The 23998-nt window shown below is 49.5% G+C and overlaps 1 protein-coding gene and 1 long non-coding RNA gene across 2 annotated transcripts in view; one reads left to right on the forward strand and one right to left on the reverse strand.

The window, feature by feature from the left end:
- The window catches only part of Ksr2 (kinase suppressor of ras 2), a 379931-nt gene extending 375554 nt beyond the window's left edge, over nt 1-4377 (reverse strand). Inside the window, exon 1 of the mRNA NM_001447263.1 lies at nt 3752-4377. Coding sequence (NP_001434192.1) covers nt 3752-3931 — 180 coding nt within the window. The 5' untranslated portion in view covers nt 3932-4377. The remainder of the gene's footprint in view (nt 1-3751) is intronic.
- Nucleotides 4378-5059: 682 nt separating this feature from the next.
- On the forward strand, nt 5060-15169 carry LOC134481300 (uncharacterized). The gene is made up of 4 exons (XR_015634862.1): nt 5060-5089; nt 6162-6336; nt 11200-11274; nt 13788-15169. It is a non-coding gene; the product is annotated as an uncharacterized LOC134481300 (long non-coding RNA).
- The last annotated feature ends 8829 nt before the right edge of the window (nt 15170-23998 follow it).

Consider the following 23998-nt stretch of genomic DNA (forward strand, 5'->3'; position numbering starts at 1 on the left):
TAATCAGAAACCACAAGGTCTGGGACTTGCAGATGTAGCCAATGACAGAACCCTTATCTAGCATTCACGAGGTCCCGGGTTCAATTCCCAGCACCACCAAAGAAACATTGCACACAGAAGCCCACCATCTGCTTACTAAATGCAGAATCCTGGACTATCTCTCCAAGTTCAGCTAAATTAGAACGTAGCCATCAGAAGCTGGGAACCCACCTTTTAGCCAGCACCACCAGGAGGCTTCAGGCTTATCAGATTTGATAGCTGTTAGGGTCGAAAACTTGGTGACTGCAAACATGAAGTCTGGCTGGACCATGCCTTCCCCAGGGCTCCTCTCCTACGCCCTGGTCCTAGGGAACTAGGCAGTCGAAACTGGTATGAATGCTCCAGAAGGGTTACTGGACATTGTGGATCAAATGGTTGGTGAGTCCTGTGGTACCCTCAGACTATGAGATCTAGAAAAAGATGTGCTTCCTGTTGTGCTGGCTAGTCTTCTATCAACCTGACACAAGCTAGAGTTATCTGAGAGGAAGGACCTCAACTGAGCAGATGCCTACATGAGATCCAGCTGGGAGGCATTTTTTTTCCTGAGGCATTTTCTTAATTAGTGATCAATGAGGGTAGGGAGTCGGGGAGGTCTCAACCCATTGTAGGTGGAGCCATCCCCGGGCTGATAATCCTGGGTTCTATAAGAAAGCAGACTGAGGGGCTGGAGAGATGGATCAGCGGTGAAAAACATTGACTGCTCTTCCAGAGGTCCTGAGTTCAATTTCCAAACAACATGGTGGCTCAAAACCGTCTGTAATGAGTTCCAATAGCCTCTTCTAGTGTGTCTGAAGAAAATGGCAGTGTATTCATACACATAAAAATGAATAAACAATTCTGAAGAAGAAGAAGAAGAAGAAGAAGAAGAAGAAGAGGAGGAGGAGGAGGAGGAGGAGGAGGAAGAGGAGGAAGAGGAGGAAGAGGAAGAGGAAGAAGAGGAGGAGGAGGAAGAGGAGGAAGAGGAAGAGGAAGAAGAAGAAAAAGAAGAAGAGGAAGAGGAGGAAGAGGAAGAGGAAGAAGAGGAGGAAGAGGAAGAGGAAGAAGAAGAAAAAGAAGAGGAAGAGGAGGAAGAGGAAGAAGAAGAAAAAGAAGAAGAAGAAGAAGAAGAAGAAGAAGAAGAAGAAGAAGAAGAAGAAGAAGAAGAAGAAGAAGAAGAAGAAGAAGAAGAAAGCAGGCTGGGCAAGCCATGAGGAGCAAGTCAGCAAGCAGCACCCTTCCATGGCCTCTGCATCAGCTCCTGCCTCCAGGTTCCTGCCCTGCTTGAGGTCCTGTCCTGACCTCCTTCAATGATGAACTGTGATACGAATGTGTGAGCCGAATTAACCCTTTCCTCCCCCAACCAACTTGCTTTGGTCATGGTGTCTCAATTGCAGCAATAGTAACCCTAGCTAAGAAACCTATGATTCCAACTTCCTGACCAGCACACCAGCCATTTTGCTCCCCCTAATTTCAAATATAAGACACCTTGCATGGGCTGGAGAGATGGCTCAGTGGTTAAGAGCACTGACTGCTCTTCCAGAGGTTGTGAGTTCAACTCCCAGCAACCACATGGTGGCTCACAACCATCTGTGATGGGATTTGATGCCCTCTTCTGGTGTGTCTGAGGACAACGACAGTGTACTCACATACATGAAATAAATAAATCTTTAAAAAAAAAAGACACCTTGCATAGATAAATTAGAACCAGCTGCCCATTGCTTGTTTGTGTATTTGCACAGTGCTGGAATTGAACCCAGGTCCTCGTGCACATTTCAAATGTGCTCTACCACTGAGCTCCATCCCCAGCCACAGAGTGCCCCGGGCTGTGTCAATCACTGCTCTCCAGGGAGTCAGTGAACAGAGGATGGGACACCACAGAAAGAAACAGAAGGAAACTCTGGGCAACTTAGTCTGTAAAAGTCAGCCTAGTTTTTGGTGACAGGGTGTAGAAGAGACATGGTGGGAGTGGTGGCTCTCAGGGGTTATCTGTGTAAACTTTCCCAAGTATAGTTCTGAACCGAGTCTGTTCTGGGTCCTGTGCAGCAGAGATAGGGGCTGGGCTAACCACAGCCCGAAACTTCCAGCAGCAAACCTTAGCCAACCCTTTTCTTCCAGCAGCAACCGCTAGTCAAACACTCCTACTCCTCTCTCTCTCTCTCTCTCTCTCTCTCTCTCTCTCTCTCTCTCCCCCACCCCCTAAGAAAGGCAATGCCTAGGCCTCCCAACGCACATCCCACTTTAACATTTATCTTATTTCATCCCTGGGGTTCATGTTCCCACTTGACAGGTGAGCACAGACATATATCCAAGGGCAGTAAGCACCGTATTTAAATATCCACGCACACAAACTCCTCTTTCCAAACCATAGTCTCCTGCATACAGACACCAGGAGGGCCAAACTTAAAATCATCGAGGAGAAAAAAAAGGCCTGACAAATGAATACATCCAAGAGGTGTGTTCATGCAGATGACCTGGTCAGCCAAGACTGAAGAAAGACTTCAGGCTCAGGAACTCACAAGTCAAGCCAGAGGCCAACTGAACCATCCAGCTCCATGATGCACGGCCATGCCAATGGGAACCCTCCTTTGCTCTGAGCTCCACAGTCACCACTTTCTGGCAAAGGCCAGCTAGTGGGAATTCCCAAATTAAATCAAGCAATGTGGACAGCTGGACCTTCGAGGGAAGGAAGGTGAAGGGGCTGAATCGGTCTGACATTTTGAACGAGGTAGGTGCGGGAGGATTTCAGTACATCAGGCCGTTCACAAAACCCTGAAAGCATCCTCTGGGGGCAAAAAAGATGGCCTTTGAAGGAAAATAGCTCCTTCCATTTCTTTGTGGTAACTTTGTAGCATCCCTATCACAGTCTCTCAGTGAACTGCTCCCGACTCCCCTCAAGTTCTGTCTGAGAGAGAGAGAGGATGCTACAAGGAGCCAAATGTAACTCCTTCTCCTGGACCCCTATCCGCCAAGTCTCACCAAGACAGCCCAAGAGCATTTTCCCCACGCCACCTAGTGCAAGAACCACTCCAGGCAACTGTAACATTGTTTCTTTTTACACATTTTGGGCCTGCAAAGAGAACCCCCCCCCTTTACATCAAATGATTGTTTTAGAAATAGGTACTTCCTTGGGGATTTTTTCTAAGCGTAGGTTGGGGGAGGTGAGGTGGGGGATGAGACACAGAGCAAAAGGTTGAATCCATTCTGGCAGCCCCATCTAACCAGTCAAAACCACCTTTGACCACCTGCAGAACACACAAGGTCACGTGGGTTTCCTGCAGCTCCTTAACATAGCACCCAGCGCTCAAGCCCCCGTGGCATATAAACAAATCCCAGAGAGAGAGAGAGAGAGAGAGAGAGAGAGAGAGAGAGAGAGAGAGAGAGAGAGAGAGAGAGAGGAGAGAGAGAGAGAGAATATATAATAACAACAATAACAATAACTCCCTCCTCCCACAAGAAAAGAATAATCATGGCAACAATACGGCACACCAATTATTACTGCTACCCACCACCACCCGGCCGAGCACAGACAGCAGCCACACTGGGAAGCGAAGAGACATCGGCGCTGGCTTTGCCAGGTGATAAATCATAGCGCATCATTCGTGCCCACCTGCGTTACCCTCTCCCCTCCCCGGGCCCTCCGTCAGCACACAGAACCCCAAAGGGAAGGGGACAGACTGGAAAAGGGGAAGGGATGGAAGGCTTGCCCCCACCCCCCACCGCAGGCAACACCTACCTCCAGGGTCCTGATCTCCTTCTGCGTGAGGTCGTTGGAAGCTGCACACTTCGTCCTAAGCCCTTCTAGATTGGAGATGCTCAGGTCGATCATGTTTTGAACCAGCTCGCACTGCTGCAAGGCTTTTTGCAAACTCAGAGGTTGCTGGTCTTCGCTTTTCGTCATGTTCTCCTCATCCATAGCTTGCTCTGCAACCCCCCTTCCCCTCCTCCTCCTCCACCTCCTCCCAGAAAGAAAAAAGGGGGAGGGAAGGAGTGGAGGTAGAGGGAGTCCACCCCCCCTACGCCTCCCCAACCTCTGCGACTTCTCAGCAGTGTCTCCTGAAGAAACCCAACATCTCACACAAGCTTGAGGGGGTGGGGGTTGGAGGAGGGGACAAGAGCCAAAATTTATTATTATTTGGGGCGGGGGTAGAGTATCAGGCAGTCTGCATTAGAATGTCCCTTGTCTCTCTCCTCTCTCTTTCTCTGTGTCCCTGGTCCCTAAAAAGGGAGAGATGCCCGTTTGTCAGAAGCCAACCAGGTGGTAGGGTGCAGTCTGTACACTTAGAGAGGGGGAGGAGAAAGAGGAGGAGGGCGAGGAGGAGGAAGGGGAGGAGGAGAAGTGGAAGGAGGAGGAAGAGGGAAATAGAGCTCACGCTTCGCACACCGGCTCCGTGAAGGGCGGAATTATATGTATATAAATCTATTTGGTCGGCTGGCTTTTATGTCAAAAAGGAGCGCGCCTGCCCCCCTCCCGGTCGCGGTGACACGGCATGGTCCGCGGGTCCCCGCGCTCAGCGCGCTCTCGGGATGCTGTGCGCAAGGCTGGCGCGGCTGCGGTGCCCACTGCGGCTGGCTGCGGTCTGCTCCCCGCGACAATGCTGCTGCTGCTGCTGCTGCTGCTGCTGCTGCTGTTGCCGCCACCGGGCTCCAGGGGGGACGGCTGCTGCAATTGCTCCTGCCTCGCTCCACACCGACATCTTGCCTGTCAATCACAGGGCGGGGTGGGAAGCGGAGCGAGGGATGCAGCGCGGAGAGGCGCCGTGCGCGCAGCCGGTGCCCGGGTCTCCCCCACCCTGGGCGCGCCTGGGACCCGCTGGCGGCAGGCGGCTCGTGCACCTGCCCGCCGGGCCACCCTCCAGCCGGGGAGGCGGGGGTCCCTTGGGGCTGAGGGGCTTGCGTGCGGAGCGCAGCCGCTACGATGCTGTGGGGGCTGGGAGGGGGGCCGGTCTGGTCCCGGAGGTAGCGGGGAGGCCCGGCCCGGGGGCGGGGAGAGGTACTCGGTGGCCTGGGTGGGGGTGGGGGCCACTACGCCAGCCCGGATCTCGCGAGACGAGGCCCGAGCGCGACTCAGCAGGTGCGCGGGGACCCGGGAGCAGGTGCGCGCTCGCCTCGCTGTACTCTGTGCACCGTTCCTGGCTTTGCGGGTGGCTTCTTGTGGCTTTGGTGGGCTGGAGGGTGCGGGAAACCAACCTTGATGGCTTTCCCAGAATTGGGACGGGTGGGGACGACAACTACTTGGGCCTGATCTAGCTGAGGTCCATTCGCAGGATGACAGAGGCTTTGCCTTGCTCCCACAAGGGCTTGTGGAATCTAACTTCAACTACCGACCCTGACCTTTGTCAGTCACCTACGGTACCAGAGTAAAGAACGGCCAGTACATTTTAAAGAAGTTGAGGATTGGGGAGGATACTTTGTGACAAGAAAGGGGAATCATATATGAAATTTTAAAATTTCACTATGTAGTTAATAAAGTTGTACCGAGTGCCTCTGATATAGATACGCTTTTTATTAATTAATGGGGTGGGGGATTCACGTGCAGCACAGCGTGTGGGCGAAGTTAGCGCCCAGTTAGTGAAGACAATTCTCTCCTTCCACCCTGGGCTCCAGGAATTGAACTGAGCTGTCCGTACTCACTGAGCCATTTCTATAAATTAATAAAAGACACAGGCTTTCTTCTTAGCCGAATGGGATGGCTCACGCCTTTAATCCTAGCACTAGGGAGGCAGAGGCAGGTGGATCTTTAGGAGTTCGAGTCCAGCCTGCTGCTGGTCTATCGGTATAGCGAGTTCCAGGCTAGCCAGAGCCACATAAGATCACCCCGTCTCAAAAATATGGTAGTTTAGATAGACAGGAACTGAGATGACTTACCCCCAGAGAGCTTTATTGAGAGGGTGACATCTATCAGGAAACACATGGGTAGCTGCAGAGGCTGCAACATAACAACTATCGCCCACTTGCGAATGATGCCTGGCTACTTTTGCCCCGATGAAAAGCAGGGCATGGTTCGTGGAAGCTAAAATATTTACCGTCTGGCTCGTTCCAGGGAGCGATGCCAACTCCCGATTAAATCTGTGTTCTCTGTATGAACTCTGCCCAGAGCACACATCACCCTAATTCTCCTCTCTGACTTTTCTCTTGATATTGAGTGATGTCAAATGCCGTCTCACGGAGGCATCCCATGGCTGATTGACAGATCGATATCCCTAAGGAGCTGTCCACAAGCAGTGTTACAATAATGAGTACCCTGATGTGGCATGTACCTGAAGTCCCAGCCGCATGGAAGGCTGAGGCAGGAGGATTGCTTGAGCAGAGAAGTTTGAGGTCAGTCTGGCAACATAGTAAGAATCCCTCCTGGAAGTGGGGTGGGGGTGGGCAAAGGTGGCACACACCTTTGATTCCAGGACTCAGGAGGCACAGGCGGTCAGATTTCTGAGTTCAAGGCCAGCCTGGTCTACAGTTTCAGGATGGCCAGAGGTACACAGAGAAGCCCCAGTCTCAAAACCCAGAAGAGGAGGAGTAGGGAGGGGGAAAGGAAGAAAAACAGAGAGGGAGGGGGAAGGGAGGGGGAGAGGGAGAGGGAGAGGGAGAGGGAGAGGGAGAGGGAGAGGGAGAGGGAGAGGGAGAGGGAGAGGGAGAGGGAGAGGGAGAGGGAGAGGGAGAGGGAGAGGGAGAGGGAGAGAGTGTCTCTGGCACTCATTGCTAAGAGCAGACTGAGACTCAGAACAAACACAGGCTGAAGTTTTTCATTCCCAGGGAAAGCCACCTGTAGAGTGAGCAGAAGAGACCCCAGCAGTCAAGTTGGAGCAAATTGATTAAGACTTTGAGCCACAGGCTTTAAAATTCACATAGAGTTGAACCTGTCCATTCCCCATTCCTGTTGGTCTGTGTGTGCGTGGTTCCGTGGCATAGCACTTTACCTAGTGTGCACCAGCCCTGGATTCAATCCCCCCCACCCCATCCCCACACACACAATATGCTCTATCCGAAATGAAGCCAGGCAACCAATTTTAAGCACTATAAGGTCTACACAGTCGAGTTTGTCTCCCTCCCTCCACTTTTCTGTGTTTCCCTTGAATGCAATTAATATCGGCTACCTTCAAGGCTTCTCTGACTACGGCATCCATCCACCTACGAGGCTTTTTCTATCGGTTATCTTCCCTTTGTTTTCAGTGATCTAGTCTTATCTCTTGGTGAGCCTTGCTGACTTTTTGTTGCATGCCAAACACTGTATGGTATGAGGCACAGATAGACTCTCAAAAGGATGCTGTCCAGCTCTGAAAAGAGGAATGGGGTGTGATCACAGCTCCATTAGTTGGCTGAGCTGAATGAAGGGTGGGTTTCAGTTTCAATGCAACACCATCTTCCTTACTCCCTAACCCCCAAAGCGTGGCAAAACTTTTGAAAACTGTCTTGTTCTTCTGGAACTTTCTATACGGCTTCTCAGCCCTTCCCATGCCCCTGTGGTACATTCAAATTCCCCAGTTATCCCAAGGTAGAAAATACCATTCTCAGATTCATTTCCTATCTTTTCCTCGGCAATCAGCCTCCTCAAAGTCTCTTGTTCCGTCTCCACAGACAGAGGAGATGAACAAAGGTTCTTCTGCTGTCCCTGCCCCATACCACCCCTCAGCGCACCCATATCAGCTCGGCCCCCTTGTAATTCCTCTGTCTTCAGGATCCTGAAATGTGGCTACCCTAGTCCTGGTGTCTTCCACAGATCTCTAAGAGAGTTTAGCAGCAGTCAGTAGTGATGGGGAGAGGTAGGTGTGCTACTGGTCCAAAATGGCTTCTCTGGTTGTCATCGAAGATACCTCTGCTGAAGCTGAGGTGGTGGAAAGGACCAGGAGTCATCGGTTAGCAGGGTAGCAGCAAGTGCATCTTTGTCCTGTTTGGAAACAGTCCACGTTCTGGACAACACCTTTCTATAGGAGAAATACTCTTTTACATTTTTAGTACTCTGTATTACATGTATTGTATGTATGCACATGTGTGCACATATGGGCTGTGTGTGTGTGTGTGTGTGTGTGTGTGTGTGTGTGTGTGCATGTATAAGACAGAGTTGACATCTTGTAGGAGTCAAACCTCTCCTGCCACCATATGGGTCCCGGGGATCGAACTCAGGTCCTCAGGCTCAGCAGCAAGCACCTTTATCCCTGAGCCATATTATAGGCCCTAAAGTAATAGAACTCTTTCAGAACCTTTCTGGCAATCACATACCATGTGACTCTGCCACTAGACACAGCACATGGGGCTTTTAATGTGAAGCAGACAGCTGAGAGGAATCTAACAGCAACATGGCAGACAAGACAGACACCTGCTTTCAGGCACACGGTCCCATGTGCATTGTGATGTCCAGGCTGAGGGGCTGATGTCGTGTGTTCACAGGTGTCCCTTATGGTTGCTTTAGGGATCATCCCTGACCCCACAGCCCACGATGTCTCTCTAGTCCTCCTGGACCCTTTCTAACCATACCTTGGTCTGCTCAGCCAGTTCTAACAACCAGAGGGAAGGAAGTAGATTCAGCAAAGATCTCGATCTGTCTCTCTCTGTATGTGTCTCTCTCCCTTCTTCTCTCTTCCTCCCTCCCTTCCTCTCTCCCTCCTTCTTTCCCTCCCTCCCTCTCCATCTGTGCCTCTCTCCCTCTCTCCCTCCCTCTATCCTCTTCCCCTCCCTCCCCCTCCCTCTCCCCTTTCTCCTTCCCTTTCCCCCTGTCTCCCTCCTTCTCCCCTCTCTCCTTCCCTTCCTCTCTCCTTCCCTTTCTCCCTCCCTCTCCCTTCCTCCCTCTCCCTTACTCTCCCTCTCTTTCCTCCCTTCCCTCCCTGTCCCTCTCTCTCCCTCCTACCCTCTCTCATTCCTTCCTTTCCTCCCTCTTCCTCCCTCCCTCCTTCTCCTTCCCTCTCTCTCTCCCTCTCCCCTGTCTCCCTCCCTCCCTGTCCCCCTCTCTCTCCCTCCCTCCCCAGGGTCTCTAGTAACCGATAACCTTGAACTTGCTATATAGCAGATGATAACTTGGAACTTATGACCCTGCCCCCTTTACCCTCCCACTGCTGAGGTGTAACCCCAAGACGGTTCAGGAGTTTGCAGTGAGCTCTAGGGGAGGGTGGATCTCCCCTTCCCCCCACGCAACCCCACCACCTGCAGGACCATCCTCACTGAGAACTGACAGACCCAGAATGCCTCATTGTGTATCCAGCCGCCCAACTACTGATCCAAAAGGCACACAATGAATCTTTAGAGACCTAGAGATCTGGGCACCCATCAGGACTAAGGCACAGTGATGACCTCTCACATGCCTGTTTCCATTCTTGCCCTTGGAAGCACCTCAACAGCTCCCAGAGTCCTCTGGGAGAAGGCTGTCCTCTTGGGCGAGCCTTTTCACAATGGCTCAAAACCAAGCATGCTTTGAGATAGTCCCCTGGCTCCAGGGGAACAGGATAGGCCTGTCGGAGAAACTTCTAGATAAGATCTTGACCTTATCAAGTGTAGGCTGGAGGTTGATCCTTACAGATGGTCGAGAGAGTCTGGCCACCTCTTCCCAAGAGGAGGGATCTCACCCTCTCCCATCAGCTTTGAGGTTTAGCGGAAATTCCGGGACACCAGAAAAGCAACACTCTGTACCCTGCTTGATTGGCGGTGAGCTGCTCTCAAGGTTTTCCAAAGTGTCTCGGGCTCGCCGATTGGAGAATGGGAGATGAGGAGGCAGAGGGGCCATCTGCCTGGAGATACACACAACCAACACTGACTCCTAAAACAAGCTGTGCAGCCAAGAGTGACCTTGAACTGCTGATCCTCCTGCCTCCACTTCTGAAGGGCTGGGATGACAGGCATGTGCCACCCTGGGTAGTTTATGCAGTACTGGGGCCTCTAGAAACGCTAAACAAACACTTCTGACTGAGATAAATCTCCGGCCTCTCTTCACTTCCTAGATGCCTTCCCTGTCTTCCCAGGCTGTCTCCTTCTGTCTCTCTTAACTTTTTCATCTTCGATTTTTGAGATGGAAGAGAAGCTCGGAAGAGTAGCCCGGGAGATATCACCAAATATCTCACAGTTGCATGAACCCCCAAATATAAATGACTTTAAAAATAGCTTTGATAAGCGCCAACAAAATGGGGCTGGGGATTTAGCTCAGTGGTAGAGCGCTTACCTAGGAAGCGCAAGGCCCTGGGTTCGGTCCCCAGCTCCGAAAAAAAGAACCAAAAAAAAAAAAAAAAAAAAAGCCAACAAAATGTTCCTCTCTTTAATATTGTGGGTTTCTCTGACATCGAGGAAAACTGTTTTTCTAGAATTCTCCTGTTGGGGCCTTTTGTTTCTATGTCTTCATTTCTCCCGCAAGTCTATCACGGTGTCCACACGGGGATCATCTGGGCTCGTGAGAGTGGGTCCTCTGGCCCAGTGATTTATGCTGGTTTGCCGTGTGTTTTCAGCTACAGCACTCAAGACGGAAGAGCCCCCTCCAAGCCCCCAAAGACACACAGTGAAGAGACCTCCTTCAAAGTTCCTATCAGGTCTTATCAGCAGCACAAGCCCCTCCCACCTTTCTGTCCATTTGCACCACGTGCACTGTGCAGTGCTCAGGGACACCACAAGAGGGCGTGAGATCCCCTAGAACCGATTACAGAGCGTGGTGAGCTGCCAGGTGGGTGCCGGACATTGGACTTGGGTTCTTTGGAAGAGCAGCCGGTGCTCTTAACTGCCAGGCCACCTCTCCAGGAGCCCAAAGGTTTTGTTTTGTTTTGGTTTATTCATTCCTTGACTCTTTTAGACATGCATATATTTGATCAAAGTCACCCATCCATGAATGTCTTATCTTAATTAATTTCCCTCTCACTAAACCCTTTCTTCTCTCAATAGGTTTCCCTCCTACTCCCATATCTTTAGGTGTCTGACCTATTCAATTTGATTAGGGCTGTTTGCTTGAGCAAGGCAGTAGGGGGATTTACTGGAGTGAGGGCAATTTACCAGTTGCTACATTGTTTTAGAAAATATCTTTGTTCCCCAGCAACAGTTAGCTGTCAATAGCGTCTCAGGTTGAGGAGGGGATCCAGTCTTTTACAGGTCTTGAGGAGGTAACCATAGCTGCTATGGGCTCCGGCCCACAAAGGCTGTATTATTATATCCTGAATCCCTTTCTATCTCCTGACTCTTATGTTCTTCCTAACCCCTCTTTAACTGATGTTCCCTCAGCCTTGGAAGGAACGCAGATGTCACATTTGGGGCTGAGGACTCGACAGTGACTTGCTCTCAGGATATTGACCAACAGTGAGTCTCTGCACGCATGACCTGCTGCCCACTGCAAATTAACGTTTCTCTGACCAAGGTGGCATCACTCTCTCTGTAAACATCAAGATTTAGAAGTCAGTTTTTACCGCATGTTCAGTTGGCAAAACAAAAGTGATGGATTCTGTCCTGGGGGTTATTACCTTCCCAGCCACGGGCTTTGGAACAGGGTCAGAGTATCGGGTATGAATTCCCTCATGAGGAGCAGGCCTTAAGGTCAGTCAGAAAGCAGTTGTCTACCTACTACCTACATCACTATTATACCAGCACTGTGGAGGATTTGCCCTGTTGATGGCTTCTCTTCCTGACAGACCTGCACCGCATGTATTAACCCTATAAAAGCTAGCCGGCAGAGAGGAAGCTTCCAATTCAGGTCCAGCTCCATGTCTGTGTGTCCTGCCCCCAACGTGTATGATGACGTCAGAAATAGACTCCTTCCATCTAGTTTTGGTGGGCAACCAAGAGCAATGGCCACACTATGTATGGTTGGAATGCAGGGGGTTCTCGGGGACACCAGAGCCAACTCCTGGCACTGCGATTTTCATTTAATGCCTATGTCTTCTACAAGTGAGAGATCAGATCTTGGGTTCAGACTCCATATTAGAGAAACCTGACCTAAGGCTGAGCCCAGTTAACTAATAGGCCAGGACCTAGCACCAGTCTGAATAGGTTTGTTGTGGAAGTAGGCGCCAGGTGGAGATTGTCCCAGCAGTGGGAGCCTGGTGGTCAAGGGGGAATCACTCACCAGCTAGTGTAGTGTAATCAGTGAGCTTCAGGTCCAGCGGAGAGTGACTGAGAAGAAAGCAGCAACATTGATTTCTAGCCTTCAAACACACACACACACACACACACACACACACACACACACACGCACACGCACGCAGAGAGAGAGACAGAGACAGAGACAGACAGAGACAGAGACAGAGAAAGCCACATGCACATATGTACACATTCACATGAGAACATGCATAAACACACATGCATACACACAGATGCCCTCTCAGGAGAGGGCTGCCAGGGCACAGCTGACCTCGGCCATGGGCTGAGCACCAGAAAGCACCTTACCATGGCCACAGTCTGGAACAGGTGTGTTGGGGGAGTGCACATGTGGGAGTGATGCCCCCACAGGCAGAAGTCACAAACTAACATCAAGGGTCTTCCTTTATCACTCTACAATGTATTTTTGAGACAGGGTCTACTCACTGAACCTGGAGGTCATGGATTCTCCAACCTGGCTGCCCTGCGACACCCAGGAATCCTCCTGTCCCTGCTTCCACAGTGCCAGGACTGCAAAGGCTCACACCACCACACCTGGTTCCAGCCCTCACGCTTGCACGCTTGCACGCTTGCACGCTTGCACAGCGAGCACGTTACCTCCAGAGCATCTCCCAGCTGAGCACAGGCTCTTTGGAGACAGGGTTTCTCTGCAGAGTCCTGGCTTCTCTGGAACTCACTCTGTAGACCAGGCTAACCTCAAACTTGCAGAGATTGGCCTGCCTCTGCCTCCTAAGTGCTGGGGTTAAAGGTGTGCACCACCACCGCCTGCCTGAACACAGGCTCTTCAATGGCCTACAAGTTTGGGGCTTTCGTTCTCTTTGAAGAAAGGGGAGGGAAAAGCCATCCAGGGAGATGCATCAAAGAACTCCATCTTTTGTGCTCAGCTGCACCGGTGGAATGGGCGGCAGGCTAGGCTTTCTCTCAAATGTCAAACGCATTGTATTTTGAGATCAGGACAATGGGGAATGTGGATGCCTTAGAGGTTTACTGCTGTGAACGGAACAGACACCATGACCAAAGCAACTCTTATAAGAACATTTAATTGGAGTTGGTTTACAGGTTCAGAGGTTCAGTTCATTGTCAACAAGGTGGGAACATGGCAGCATCTAGGCAGGCATGGTGCAGGAGGAGCTGAGAGTTCTACATCTTCATCTAAAGGCTGCTAGAGAAGACTGACTTCCAGGCAGCTAGGAGGAGGGTCTTAAATCTCACAGTGACATGCCTCCCCCAACAAGGCCACACCCACTCCAACAAAGCCACACCTTCTAATAGTGCCACTCCCTGGGCCGAGCAAATACAAACCTTCACAGTAGGCTTTTCTTTTCCCTACTTGATTTTAGACAAAAGGCAGAGAGGTAATGGCTTCCCCCTCCCCCGCCTTTCCTTTTAATAAAAGATTTAAAATGGAGTAAACTATTACAACCTTTCACTCTAGTGTGGTGGCTCAGGCATGTATAAATTTGGTGCTCAGGAGCCAAGACGGTTTAAGAATTCCAGGCCAGCCTGGGCTACAAAATAACAGCCTGTCTTCAAAGACTTGATCCATCGTTCTGAACTCTACGTCTGTGATCCCTCTCTCTGCCTGGCTCAACCGCCCCTCTCTTTCAGTGATAAGGACCCTTGTGGTTCTCTTAGGCCTGTTTGCCAGGACACTCACTGTTGTACATGTTGGGGTTCACAGCTGCTGGGTAAGATGACTGGACACTTTTCTCCTCTAGGATCACAATAGAAGCTTCCAGGTTGGAACCAACTTTTTTCCAATCCCTTGCAAGGATGTGATTGCCTCCCCATCAAGCCGGAAACAACGGAGCTGAATGGCCGAGGACTGAGGCTCCAAAAGCAGGAACCAAAAGAAACCCGTGCTCACTTAGGGTGCTCTCTTCAGGTATTTTGCCAGAGCGACGGAGAGCCTGACATACTGACACTCTGAGGCAGAGCGCTCAGTGCAAGGAGCTTTCCTCACTTGTGACCAATGGAAAGTAGGGAAACGTTGACGTGACCACGTGGCATTGTTAGCACCTTCATCATCATATAAATAAACCACAGAGAGCCTTTTCCTACACAAGGAGCAGTGGCAGCTCAGTTAATGAAGCTTCTTCCGCACAGAAGAGAAAGCTTGTTAGCTACAGTGCGGCTCCAGCCCCAGGAGTCAGTTGTGGTACCCGATGATGAAAGACGTGCCTGTCTCTTCCGCCCCACGAGCACTCTGGCCTGGTGTGGTAATTTAGGAGTGTGGGGGGAGACGGGAAACAATGGTGCTCTTTTCTTGCGTCTGATGCTGCCTTGGTTTCCATTCTGACGCTACTCATTGGTTCCGAAGACCTGCCGGGCGTGACCTTGGTTTTACCAAGCCGATCCAGCGGAGTTCTCTACATCTGAGAACAGCGAGCTTTAACCGCGGCAGGCCTCCCTGGTGTTGAAGCAGATGGGTCGTTCGGAAAGAAGCCTGTGTGGAGCTAAGCTCTGTGACTTTCTGATGTGCCAAATCACCTCCCCACCATTTTGGAATTACGCACTGGGAAGTGTTTTCGAAGATGCCCTTTTATGTGTTAATTTTGCAAAAAATAAAATAAATAAATAAATCCACAATTAGAATTTCAAATCACCTGAGCAACACAAGAAAATGAGAAGTTGCAAATCAAAACTAAGGACTTAATTAGAATTTAGCATTAGGAAGACAATTAATTAATCTGCACAGACTGAAGACAGCCTGTCATTGCCAGCTCAGGGACACATTCGCCAGACTATGATATCCTGAATTGGCTATTTTCACTCAATGCTCCTTAAATAAACAAAATGGGAAGACTAAAGCAGAGGAAAGCAGGCCTTACTATCTATCACGTGACCCCTTCGGGAAGAAAATGGCTTTTCTTTTTTTTTTTCCCCCTTTTTTTCCCGGAGCTGGGGACCGAACCCAGGGCCTTGTGCTTGCTAGGCAAGCGCTCTACCACTGAGCTAAATCCCCAACCCCTGAAAATGGCTTTTCTTAAAAGGTTTGTTAGACTATGTACTGAAGTCATCTTTAAATCTCAGAACTTCCCCCAAAACTATTGTCCAATCTTCACAGTAATAAATGCGTGAAATGTTTCAATTTTCCACGACCTGCCTCGCCTCTCAGATTTGGAAGGGAATCTAGGTCTAGAGCTTTTCCTTTTGAGTGTTTTATAAGCGGGTCTGGAGAGGTGGCTGAGGTTAGGAGCAACAGCTGCTCTGGCAGAGGACCCAGGTTCAGTCCCCAGCATCCACGTGGCAACTTACAACCATTTGTTATCCCAGTTCCCGGGCATCTGATACCCTCCTGTGACCTCCATGGACACAGGCACACGCGTACATACGTGCAGGCAAAGCACTCACTTACATAAAATAAAAATAAAATCTTTAGAAGTTTCAAAAAGGAACTTTCGGGGATGTTGCCCATGAGCAGTTCCTGCCTCTACAACCACGCACTGGTGGGCAGGGTTAGTTGGACTCAGAAGGTTTAAAGGGTGGAAAAAGGCATAAAATTGGGAGGAAGACATGTTTAGGGAGCAAGATATGAGAAGAGGGAATGGAAGAAGTAAAGTTAAATATAATCAAAATAGATTATAGAGCTGTATGAAATCCTGAAAGAATAAAGCTGTGTGTGTGTGTGTGTGTGTGTGTGTGTGTGTGTGTGTGTGTGTGTTATATACTTTGTATGAACTTTCTGGGTTGAAAGGGTTTATATGGGTGGGGGAAGGAGTGAGGTTGCTTTAGTAAGGGTTACTACTGCTATAATGAAACAGGATGACCAAAAACAAGTTGGGGAGAACAGGGTGTATTCAGCTCACACTTCCATATCACTGTTCATCCCCATAGGAAGTGAGAACAGGAACTCAAGCAGGGCAGGAACCTGGAGGCAGGAGCTGGTGCAGAGGCCATGGAGGAGTGCTGCTTACTGGCTTGCTCCCCATGGCTTGCTCAGCCTGCTCTCTCTCTCTCTCTCTCTCTTTCTCTCTCTTTTCTTTTCTTTTTTTTTTTGGAGGTGGGGACCGAACCCAGGGCCTTGCGCTTGCTAGGCAAGTGCTCTACCACTGAGCTAAATCCCCAACCCCCTGCTCTCTTATAGAACCCAGGACCATCAGTCCAGAGATGGCCCCATTGATCACTAATTAAGAAAATACCCTACAGACTTGCATACAGCCTGATCCTATGCAGGCGTTTTCTCACCTGAGGCTCCCTCCTCTCTAATGACTGTACCCTGTGTCAAGCTGACAGGAAACCAACCAGCATAGAGGGTGCCCTCAGGAGTAAGAGGAGCAGATGTCACGTTCAGGGGTCATTCCTGCAGAGCCATCTCATTTGTTTCTTTGGTTTGGTGTTTAGGGCCTTCCTATGTAGCCCTGGAAGTCCTAGAGCTTACTCTATAGACCAGGCTGGCCTTGAACTCACAGAGATCCACCTGCCTCTGCCTCCCAAGAACTGGGTTTTAAAGCATGTGCCACCACACCTGGCTCTCTCACTATTTTCAAAGCCCCTCCTCCAACATTTTCCTCTACAACTTCCTGAACTTTGAGGAAGAGAAGGGAAGAAATGGGCCCTCAGTCTCCTCTGTTAACCTCTGGCCAATGTTCGTACAGGGTTGAGACAGCCTGCATGTGCACACAACACACCACACACACACAAACACACACACACACACACACACACACACACACACACACACACACACACACCACCAAAATAACCTTAAACAAAACTATTTTCTCTCTGCAGTTGCTTGCACCTGAATCTGAAGCCCTCCTAAATAACAGTGAGGCTGACCAGCAGGAACTCCCTGTCACGTGATCCAGGCTTAGCTTCACAGAAGCAGTGACCCCATTCCCACCCCCCCACTAGGTTCACTGGAGGTACTTTGACTTTTCTTCTTCTTCTTCTTTTTTTCCAGAGCTGAGGACCGAACCCAGGGCCTTGAGCTTGCTAGGCAAGCGCTCTACCACTGAGCTAAATCCCCAAACACCTTGACCTTTCTTTTGAGCACAGTTTGTTTCTGCTCCGCCTCCCAGTGGGGTCCTCCATTCTTCCTAGTTTTCTGCTCAATTCTTACACTGAAAAACTTGAGCGGGCTGAAATGGCTCACGCCTTTGAACTCAGCATTTGGAAAGCTGAAGCAGGGGCATTGTCATGGGTCTTAAACCAGCTGTGCTACAGTATTTAGAAAGAAAGGGAAGAGAAGAGGAAGGGGTACTTGGTGTCAAAAGGGTGTTTTGGTTTAGTTTGGTTTGGTTTGGTTTTTTTAAAGAAGCGGTTTTCCTGTGTCGCCCTGGCTGCCCGGAAACACTGCAACCCAGGCTGGCCTCGGACTTAGAGGTCTTGCCTACCTCTGCTTCCTGAGTGCTGGGATTAAAGGTTTGTACCGCCACTATCCAGCTCCCCTACTTAAAGGGTCCAATACCTCTCACCCCTGCAAAGCAGAGGATCAGGCTTCCAATGGTCGAACCCCAGGAGACATACTCAAGCCAGCACCAAACCACAGCAGCCTCTAAGGAAGTGAGAGGGATGACGGGGGCTGTCAACTTGACAGAATTAGAATAATGAAGGAGACAAATCTCTGGCGTTGTCTGTGAAGACATTTCTACAGTATATTAATGACGGTGGGCAGCGGCATCCCATGGGCTGGGGTCCAGAGCTAGAAAAAGGGGAAAGGAAGCTTTGCACCGACCAACCTTCATCTCCCTCTGCCTCTTGACTATAAAGAAGACCAGCAGGGTTGGGGATTTAGCTCAGTGGTAGAGCGCTTGCCTAGGAAGCGCAAGGCCCTGGGTTCGGTCCCCAGCTCCGAAAAAAAGACCAAAAAAAAAAAAAAAAAAAAAGAAGACCAGCTGCCTCCTCTACCATCGCGATCCTCACACCCTGCAGTCAGGAGCCCTGATAGACCCTTGTCTCCATTCTTGTCACAGCGAGCGTCAAGTACTCACCGTAGAAGTCACTGTGAAGTGGCCACCTGCTCTCTGCCCCTTCGCTCCACTCTCTTCTTGAAGATGACGCAGCAATGGAAGGAAGCAAATGGAATTCATACTGAGGTGGGCTGCGGCCCCTTGGAGGGCTTATTACACCACAGGTGGGGCAACCACCCCGGAGTTTCAGAACTGATGAGTTTGGGGTAGGGGAAGGCAATCACTGTTTCTAACAACGTCCTAGGGGATGTGGCTGCTGTGACCGCCGCTGCCAATCCAAAGTTCACCGGTATCCTGGCTAAGAGCTGGGGTACGCTTGCCTAGCGAGCGCAAGGCCCTGGGTTCGGTCCCCAGCTCCGAAAAAAAAAAAAAAAAAAGAGCTGGGGTATGGAGATCAGACTCTTGGTTAGATGTCATTGTGCCCCCAATGCCAGGAGAGCAACTTCTTACTGTATCCGCGACGAGAGGCCAAGGTGAGAGCTTGAGTTTCTTGCACCAATTGAGTTCCAAGTGACGCTCTGGACTGACCATTCTTGGCTCGGTTGAGGAGATAGATTCCTAACCCCATCACAAATGACCACACCCTACAAACCCATTATAGACAGGGAGATTCATAGGGTGAAACAGTCTATTGGGGTCCATGTATGCGGTAAACACAGGCTATTCAGAACGCTGTCCCGGCCACGGGAACAGCCTAATAGATGTCAGCTAGAATCGTCCATCCATCTATTTGGCCCTTCAACCGTTGTTGAGTGCTCCCTTTGAGTCAGACCATGTTACAGGCACCAGGTACGTGGTGGTCAGTAATACAGCACCTCCCTCAGTGAGCTACAGTCCACATCCGGGCACACACAGATGATGTCATCAACAGCCAACTACAACAGCATCCAAACAAATTCTTTGTTTTGGGGGGGTGGGGTGTTGTTCGTTTTTTGTTTTTCAGGACAAGTTTTCTCTGGTAGCCCTGGCTGTCCTGGAACTCACTGTGTAGACTGAGCTGGCCTGGAACTCAAGGACCCACCTACCTCTGCCTCCCAAGGGCTGGGATTAAAGGCGTGTGCCACTATTGCACCAAACAAATTCTTTGTACCAAGCACCCTACTCCGGTGTTTGAGGACCCACCCATTAGATGTTGTGAGAACAAAGAGAGGTAGGGCTGGGCATGGTGGCCCATGCCTCTGTTCCCAGCTTGTTTCTGGAGAGTAACAAGACCAGAGGGCCACTGCTCCTTAAATCAGAACAGGAGCGTGGCTACAGGTTAGGACAAAGGTAATTTCATCCTGACCAGAATGTTCCTGGTTTGCATTTGCTAGGGAGTCCAAGGGTAAAGACAGATACGATTCTATTATTTTTGTCTGCTTAGGGTTTACAGGACAACCCAGCCAGAGGTTATCCTGATGTTCTGGTCCCAAATGGCTGCTGACATGTGATACCGTGTCCATAAAAGCCTGAACAGCAGGTGCATTTGAACTTTTATTAGAAAGTGTCCTTTCAGGCTGGAGAGATGGCTCGGTGGTTAAGAGCACTGACTGCTCTTCCAGAGGTCCTGAGTTCAATTCCCAGCAACCACATGGTGGCTCACAATTATCTGTAATGGGATCTGATGCCCTCTTCTGCTGTGTCTGAAGACTTTTTTTTTTTTAAGTGTCCTAAAAAAAAATAAAATAAAATAAGAAAAGAGTCCTTTCCGTGTGTGTGTGTGTGTGTGTGTGTGTGTGTGTGTGTGCATGTGCTTGTGTGTAGATGTTCACTTGAATGCAGGTGCATACATACGTGTGCATGCACATGTGTGTGGAGACCAGAGGTCAACTCTGGTGTCATTCCTCAGAATCTATGCACCTTGGGTTAGAGACAGGGTCTCAGACTGCCTTGGGGCTTGTCCACTAGGTTAATGCTGGCTGTTGTCCTGTCTCTGGCTTCATCATTAGGATTAGAAGCACACACCACCACTCCTGCCTTTTTTTTTTTTAAAGATTTATTTATTATGTATGAGTACACTGAAGCTGTCTTCAGACACATCAGAAGAGGGCATCGGATCTCATTCCAGAAGGTTGTGAGCCACCATGTGGTTGCTGGGAATTGAACTCAGGACTTTGGGAAGAGCAGTCACCGCTAAGCCATCTCTCCAGCCCCACTCCTGCCTTTTTATGTGGGTTCTTGGAATCAGACTCAGGCCCTCAAGTTTGCACAGCAAACGCTTTACTGAGAAACATCCCAGTCCCGAGAATTGGTTCTAGTCTCATCTGACTCTGCCAGCTCAAGGAGGGGACAGTACCTTGCAAAGGGTTATTAGCAGTTTGAATTTAAACATGGGGGCCAAAAGACATGCCCAGGCGGCATACACTGCCAACTGTCTTAGCTACTTTCCTATTGCTCTAGGAGACACCATGACTAAGACAACTTATAGAAGGAAGAATTGATTGGGAGCTTAGCTCTCAGAGGGCTGGTTGTCATAATACAGAGTGTGGCAGCAGACAGGCATGGTGCCAGAGCAGGCTTTGGGAAGGATTAGAAGGTGTGGTGTAGGCATACAGTTTCTTGCAACCTACTTTAAATAAGGGTTCGACCTCTCCTTTAGCCCACCACCCAGCAAAGACAGTAAAAGAAAACTTAGTAGGATGTGGGGGAAGTGGACCCGTTCAGCCATAGTTCCTTGGGGTGTTTCCCATAGCAGTTACCAAATAGGACCCAGAGGCTGCAGACCAATCCTCTAGGCAGGTAGACACCAGGCACAAACCAGCAGCAGCTGTATTTCAGTCCTGAAGAAACAGAAAGGCTCGCCAACCGGCCTGAGGTGAGGCGGCTGAAGCAGCAAGCTGCCTCAGGAGCCTCACGAGCGAGTTTCTCAGGATGGCAGCGTTACCATAAGTTGAGCTCAACAACCCCTATGTAGGGCGAGCCAATACATACGTGTCTGTGTGTCGTTAACGAAGGACAGTGAGGCTGAGCAAACCAATCCAAAGTTCAGTGCTCGTCTCCCAGTGTCTGCGGGGTCAAATTTATGCCTCTTAATCATGGATCCTTTCACCGTGTTTGCTGTATCCAAACATCCTCTCACCTGTGTCTGTATCAGCAAAACATTCTTTCACGTGCCTGCTTGAGCGAGACACCCTTCCACCTGTGTGCCCCAGCAAAACATCATTTAACATAACTACCTTTCCAAAGAAACCAGAAGTTTCCACTTCAGTGTGGCCATGTTGGCGGAGGTGTGTGGTGGGACGTGGGCTTTGAGGTTGCAAAAGCTCACATCATTCATTCCCAGTTAGCTTGCTCTCCCCGACCCCCACTCATGGTTGGTGTCTCAAATGCAAGCTCTCAGCTTCTGCCTGCTGCCATGGGGTCACCCTCTGAAAACTGTAAACAAGCCCCCATGTTGATAACCAGCCCTCTGAGAGCTAAGCTCCCGATAAATTTTTTCTTCTATAAGTTGTCTTAGTCGTGGTGTCTCCTAGCGCAATAGGAAAGTATTGAGACATTTGGCAGTATATGCCGCATGGGGCATGTCTCATGCTTTCTTACGATAGTTGACTTGGCATGGTTTTTCTTTGTAGCAATGGAAAAGGAAGATAACCACGCCTCTTCATCCTTCCCAAACAGTCCCACCAACTGGGGACAAGGTATTGGAATTGATGAGTCTATAGGGGCCTTTCTCATTGAAACCGCCACACCAACCCTTGAAGTTTTCTTTCTTTTTTTAAAGATTTATTTCTTATGTATACAGTGTTCTGCCTGCATGTACACCTGCATGCCAGAAGGTGGCGCCAGATACCATTACAGATGGTTGTGAGCCATCTTGTGGGTGCTGGGAATTGAACTCAGGACCTCTGGAAAAGCAGCCAGTGCTCTTAACCCCTGAACTGTCTCTCTAGTCCGAAGTTTTCTTTGAGATGAAAAAAATACAGAAGAAGGAAAAGGTGGGCAGGGAGGGAGTGTGGCGCGTTCCCCCAATGTGTTAGCTCTGTCGCTGTGTTGAGTCCTTGCAGCCATCCCTGAGTAGATATTGGTGGAGTGCGCTGTGGCACTGGGTCTGGTGCTTGCTAGAGAGAAGGTATCATCGAAATTGTCCCTGAACCAAGTAAGGGAAGTGACTTGTTAATGATCTGAGGAGCCAGTATTCATTCAAGTTAGCCTACAGGGGGAGCATCCCTGGAGCAACACCCGATCCCTGCAGGAGAGTGACGCTCCTTCCTTCCATGATGGTATCAGAAAGGATTTAACCAGCAGGGTGAGGGTTTTCCCACAGCTGCACAGGTAGACACCTCTCTCCTAGTCTTTCTTATTTTGTCTTTTTTTTTTTTTTCTTTTTTAACCCGGAGCTGAAGAACCAGGGCCTTGCGCTTGCTAGGCAAGCGCTCTACCACTGAGCTAAATCCCCTCTCCTAGTCTTTCTTAGTCTGAATACTCTGGTGCCCCCTACCCGCTCTGCTCTCCAGTCAAGCCATGTGCAGTTACGGCAGAGCTGCACACGATAAATTGTAGGAAGCCACTGGATACTCAGGTACGGGTCTTCCATGAGGGGATGCAAACGGCCAAAACGTCCTGCTGGGGTAATTCTTTTGTAAGTGGACACAGCTGAACTCCACAAGATGGCGGCTGCTTGGCTCTAAGGGTAGTTAAGTACACCAAGAGGCTGGCCATGAACTGGATAGGTAGTCAAGGGTGACCTTGCCATTCAAGCGGCCATGCTTGACTGCTAAGTTCTGTTCCCAGGAGCCACACATAAAAAAGACCCACTCCTGACAATTGTTTTTTTGGCCTCTACTGTGGATCATGGCACACACAAATTAATTAAAATTAATTTTCTTTTGATTTATTTGAAGTCAGGGTCTCTCTCTATTGCTCTAGTTGTCCTAGAACCCACTCTCTAGGCCTTAAACTCACAGAGATCCACCTGCCTCTGCTTCCCAAGTACTAGAATTGAAGGTGAACCTGGATCAAAGTAAAACTTAAAGAGGAAAATAAGGGCTGGAGAGATGGTTCAGCGGTTAAGAGCACCGACTGCTCTTCCAGAGGTCCTGAGTTCAATTCCCAGCAACCACATGGTGGCTTATAACCATCTTAATGGGAAGTGATGCCCTCTTCTGGTGTGTCTGAAGACAGCTACACTGTACTCAGATATATTTTTTTCTTTTTTCTTTTTCTTTTTTCTTTTTTTCGGAGCTGGGGACCAAACCCAGGGCCTTGCGCTTGCTAGGCAAGCGCTCTACCACTGAGCTAAATCCCCAACCCCTGTAGTCAGATATATTAAATAAATAAATCTTTAAAAAAAAAAAAGAGGAAAATAAAATTGGTCGCCAGGTAAGTGGAGCTCTCTTTTAATCCCAGCACTTGGGATGTAGAAGTGCAGGTGGATCTCTGAGTTTGAGGCTTGCCTGATCTACAGAGCGAGTTCCAGGGCAGCCAAAACTACAGAGAGAAACCCTGTCTCAAAAATAAATACATATAAATAAATAAATAAATAAATAAATAAATAAAAAATTGGTCTGTGATCCTCTCACTGTAGGAGAAAGTGTGTGTGTGTGTGTGTGTGTGTGTATAAAACAGAGATGTCTGTGTGTATATTTATGAATGTGTTATATGTATACATGTATGTGTCTATATGTAACTGTGTGTACTTATGTGTATATGTCTGAATATGTTCTGTGTGTAGATATGTATTATACATGTGTATGATGTGAGTATATATGTATGCGTGTGTATGTGTGCATATCAACTGTGTATTTGTGTATACATATGTGTATATGTGTGAGTGCAAACGTATATGTTTGTATGTAAGTGTGTGAGTGTCCGCGAATGGGAATGTATGTAGATGTATATCTGTATATGTAACTGTGTGTGTGACTGTGTGTGCGTGTTGCTGGTTATGGAACCAAGGGTGCGCTGACCACACCCCAGCCTCAGAAGTGTTTCTGGCTCCGGAACTCGCTGCCCCTTTGCGGCTTGCCCCTTGCGCTGGCAGGATCCGGTCCTGGTGAGGCCTGTGGTAAGTCTAGCTGTAGTGTGCTGCGTCTCTA

The sequence above is a fragment of the Rattus norvegicus genome, chromosome 12, assembly GCF_021556685.1.
Source record: "Rattus norvegicus strain SHRSP/BbbUtx chromosome 12, alternate assembly SHRSP_T2T, whole genome shotgun sequence".
Lineage (NCBI taxonomy): Eukaryota > Metazoa > Chordata > Mammalia > Rodentia > Muridae > Rattus > Rattus norvegicus.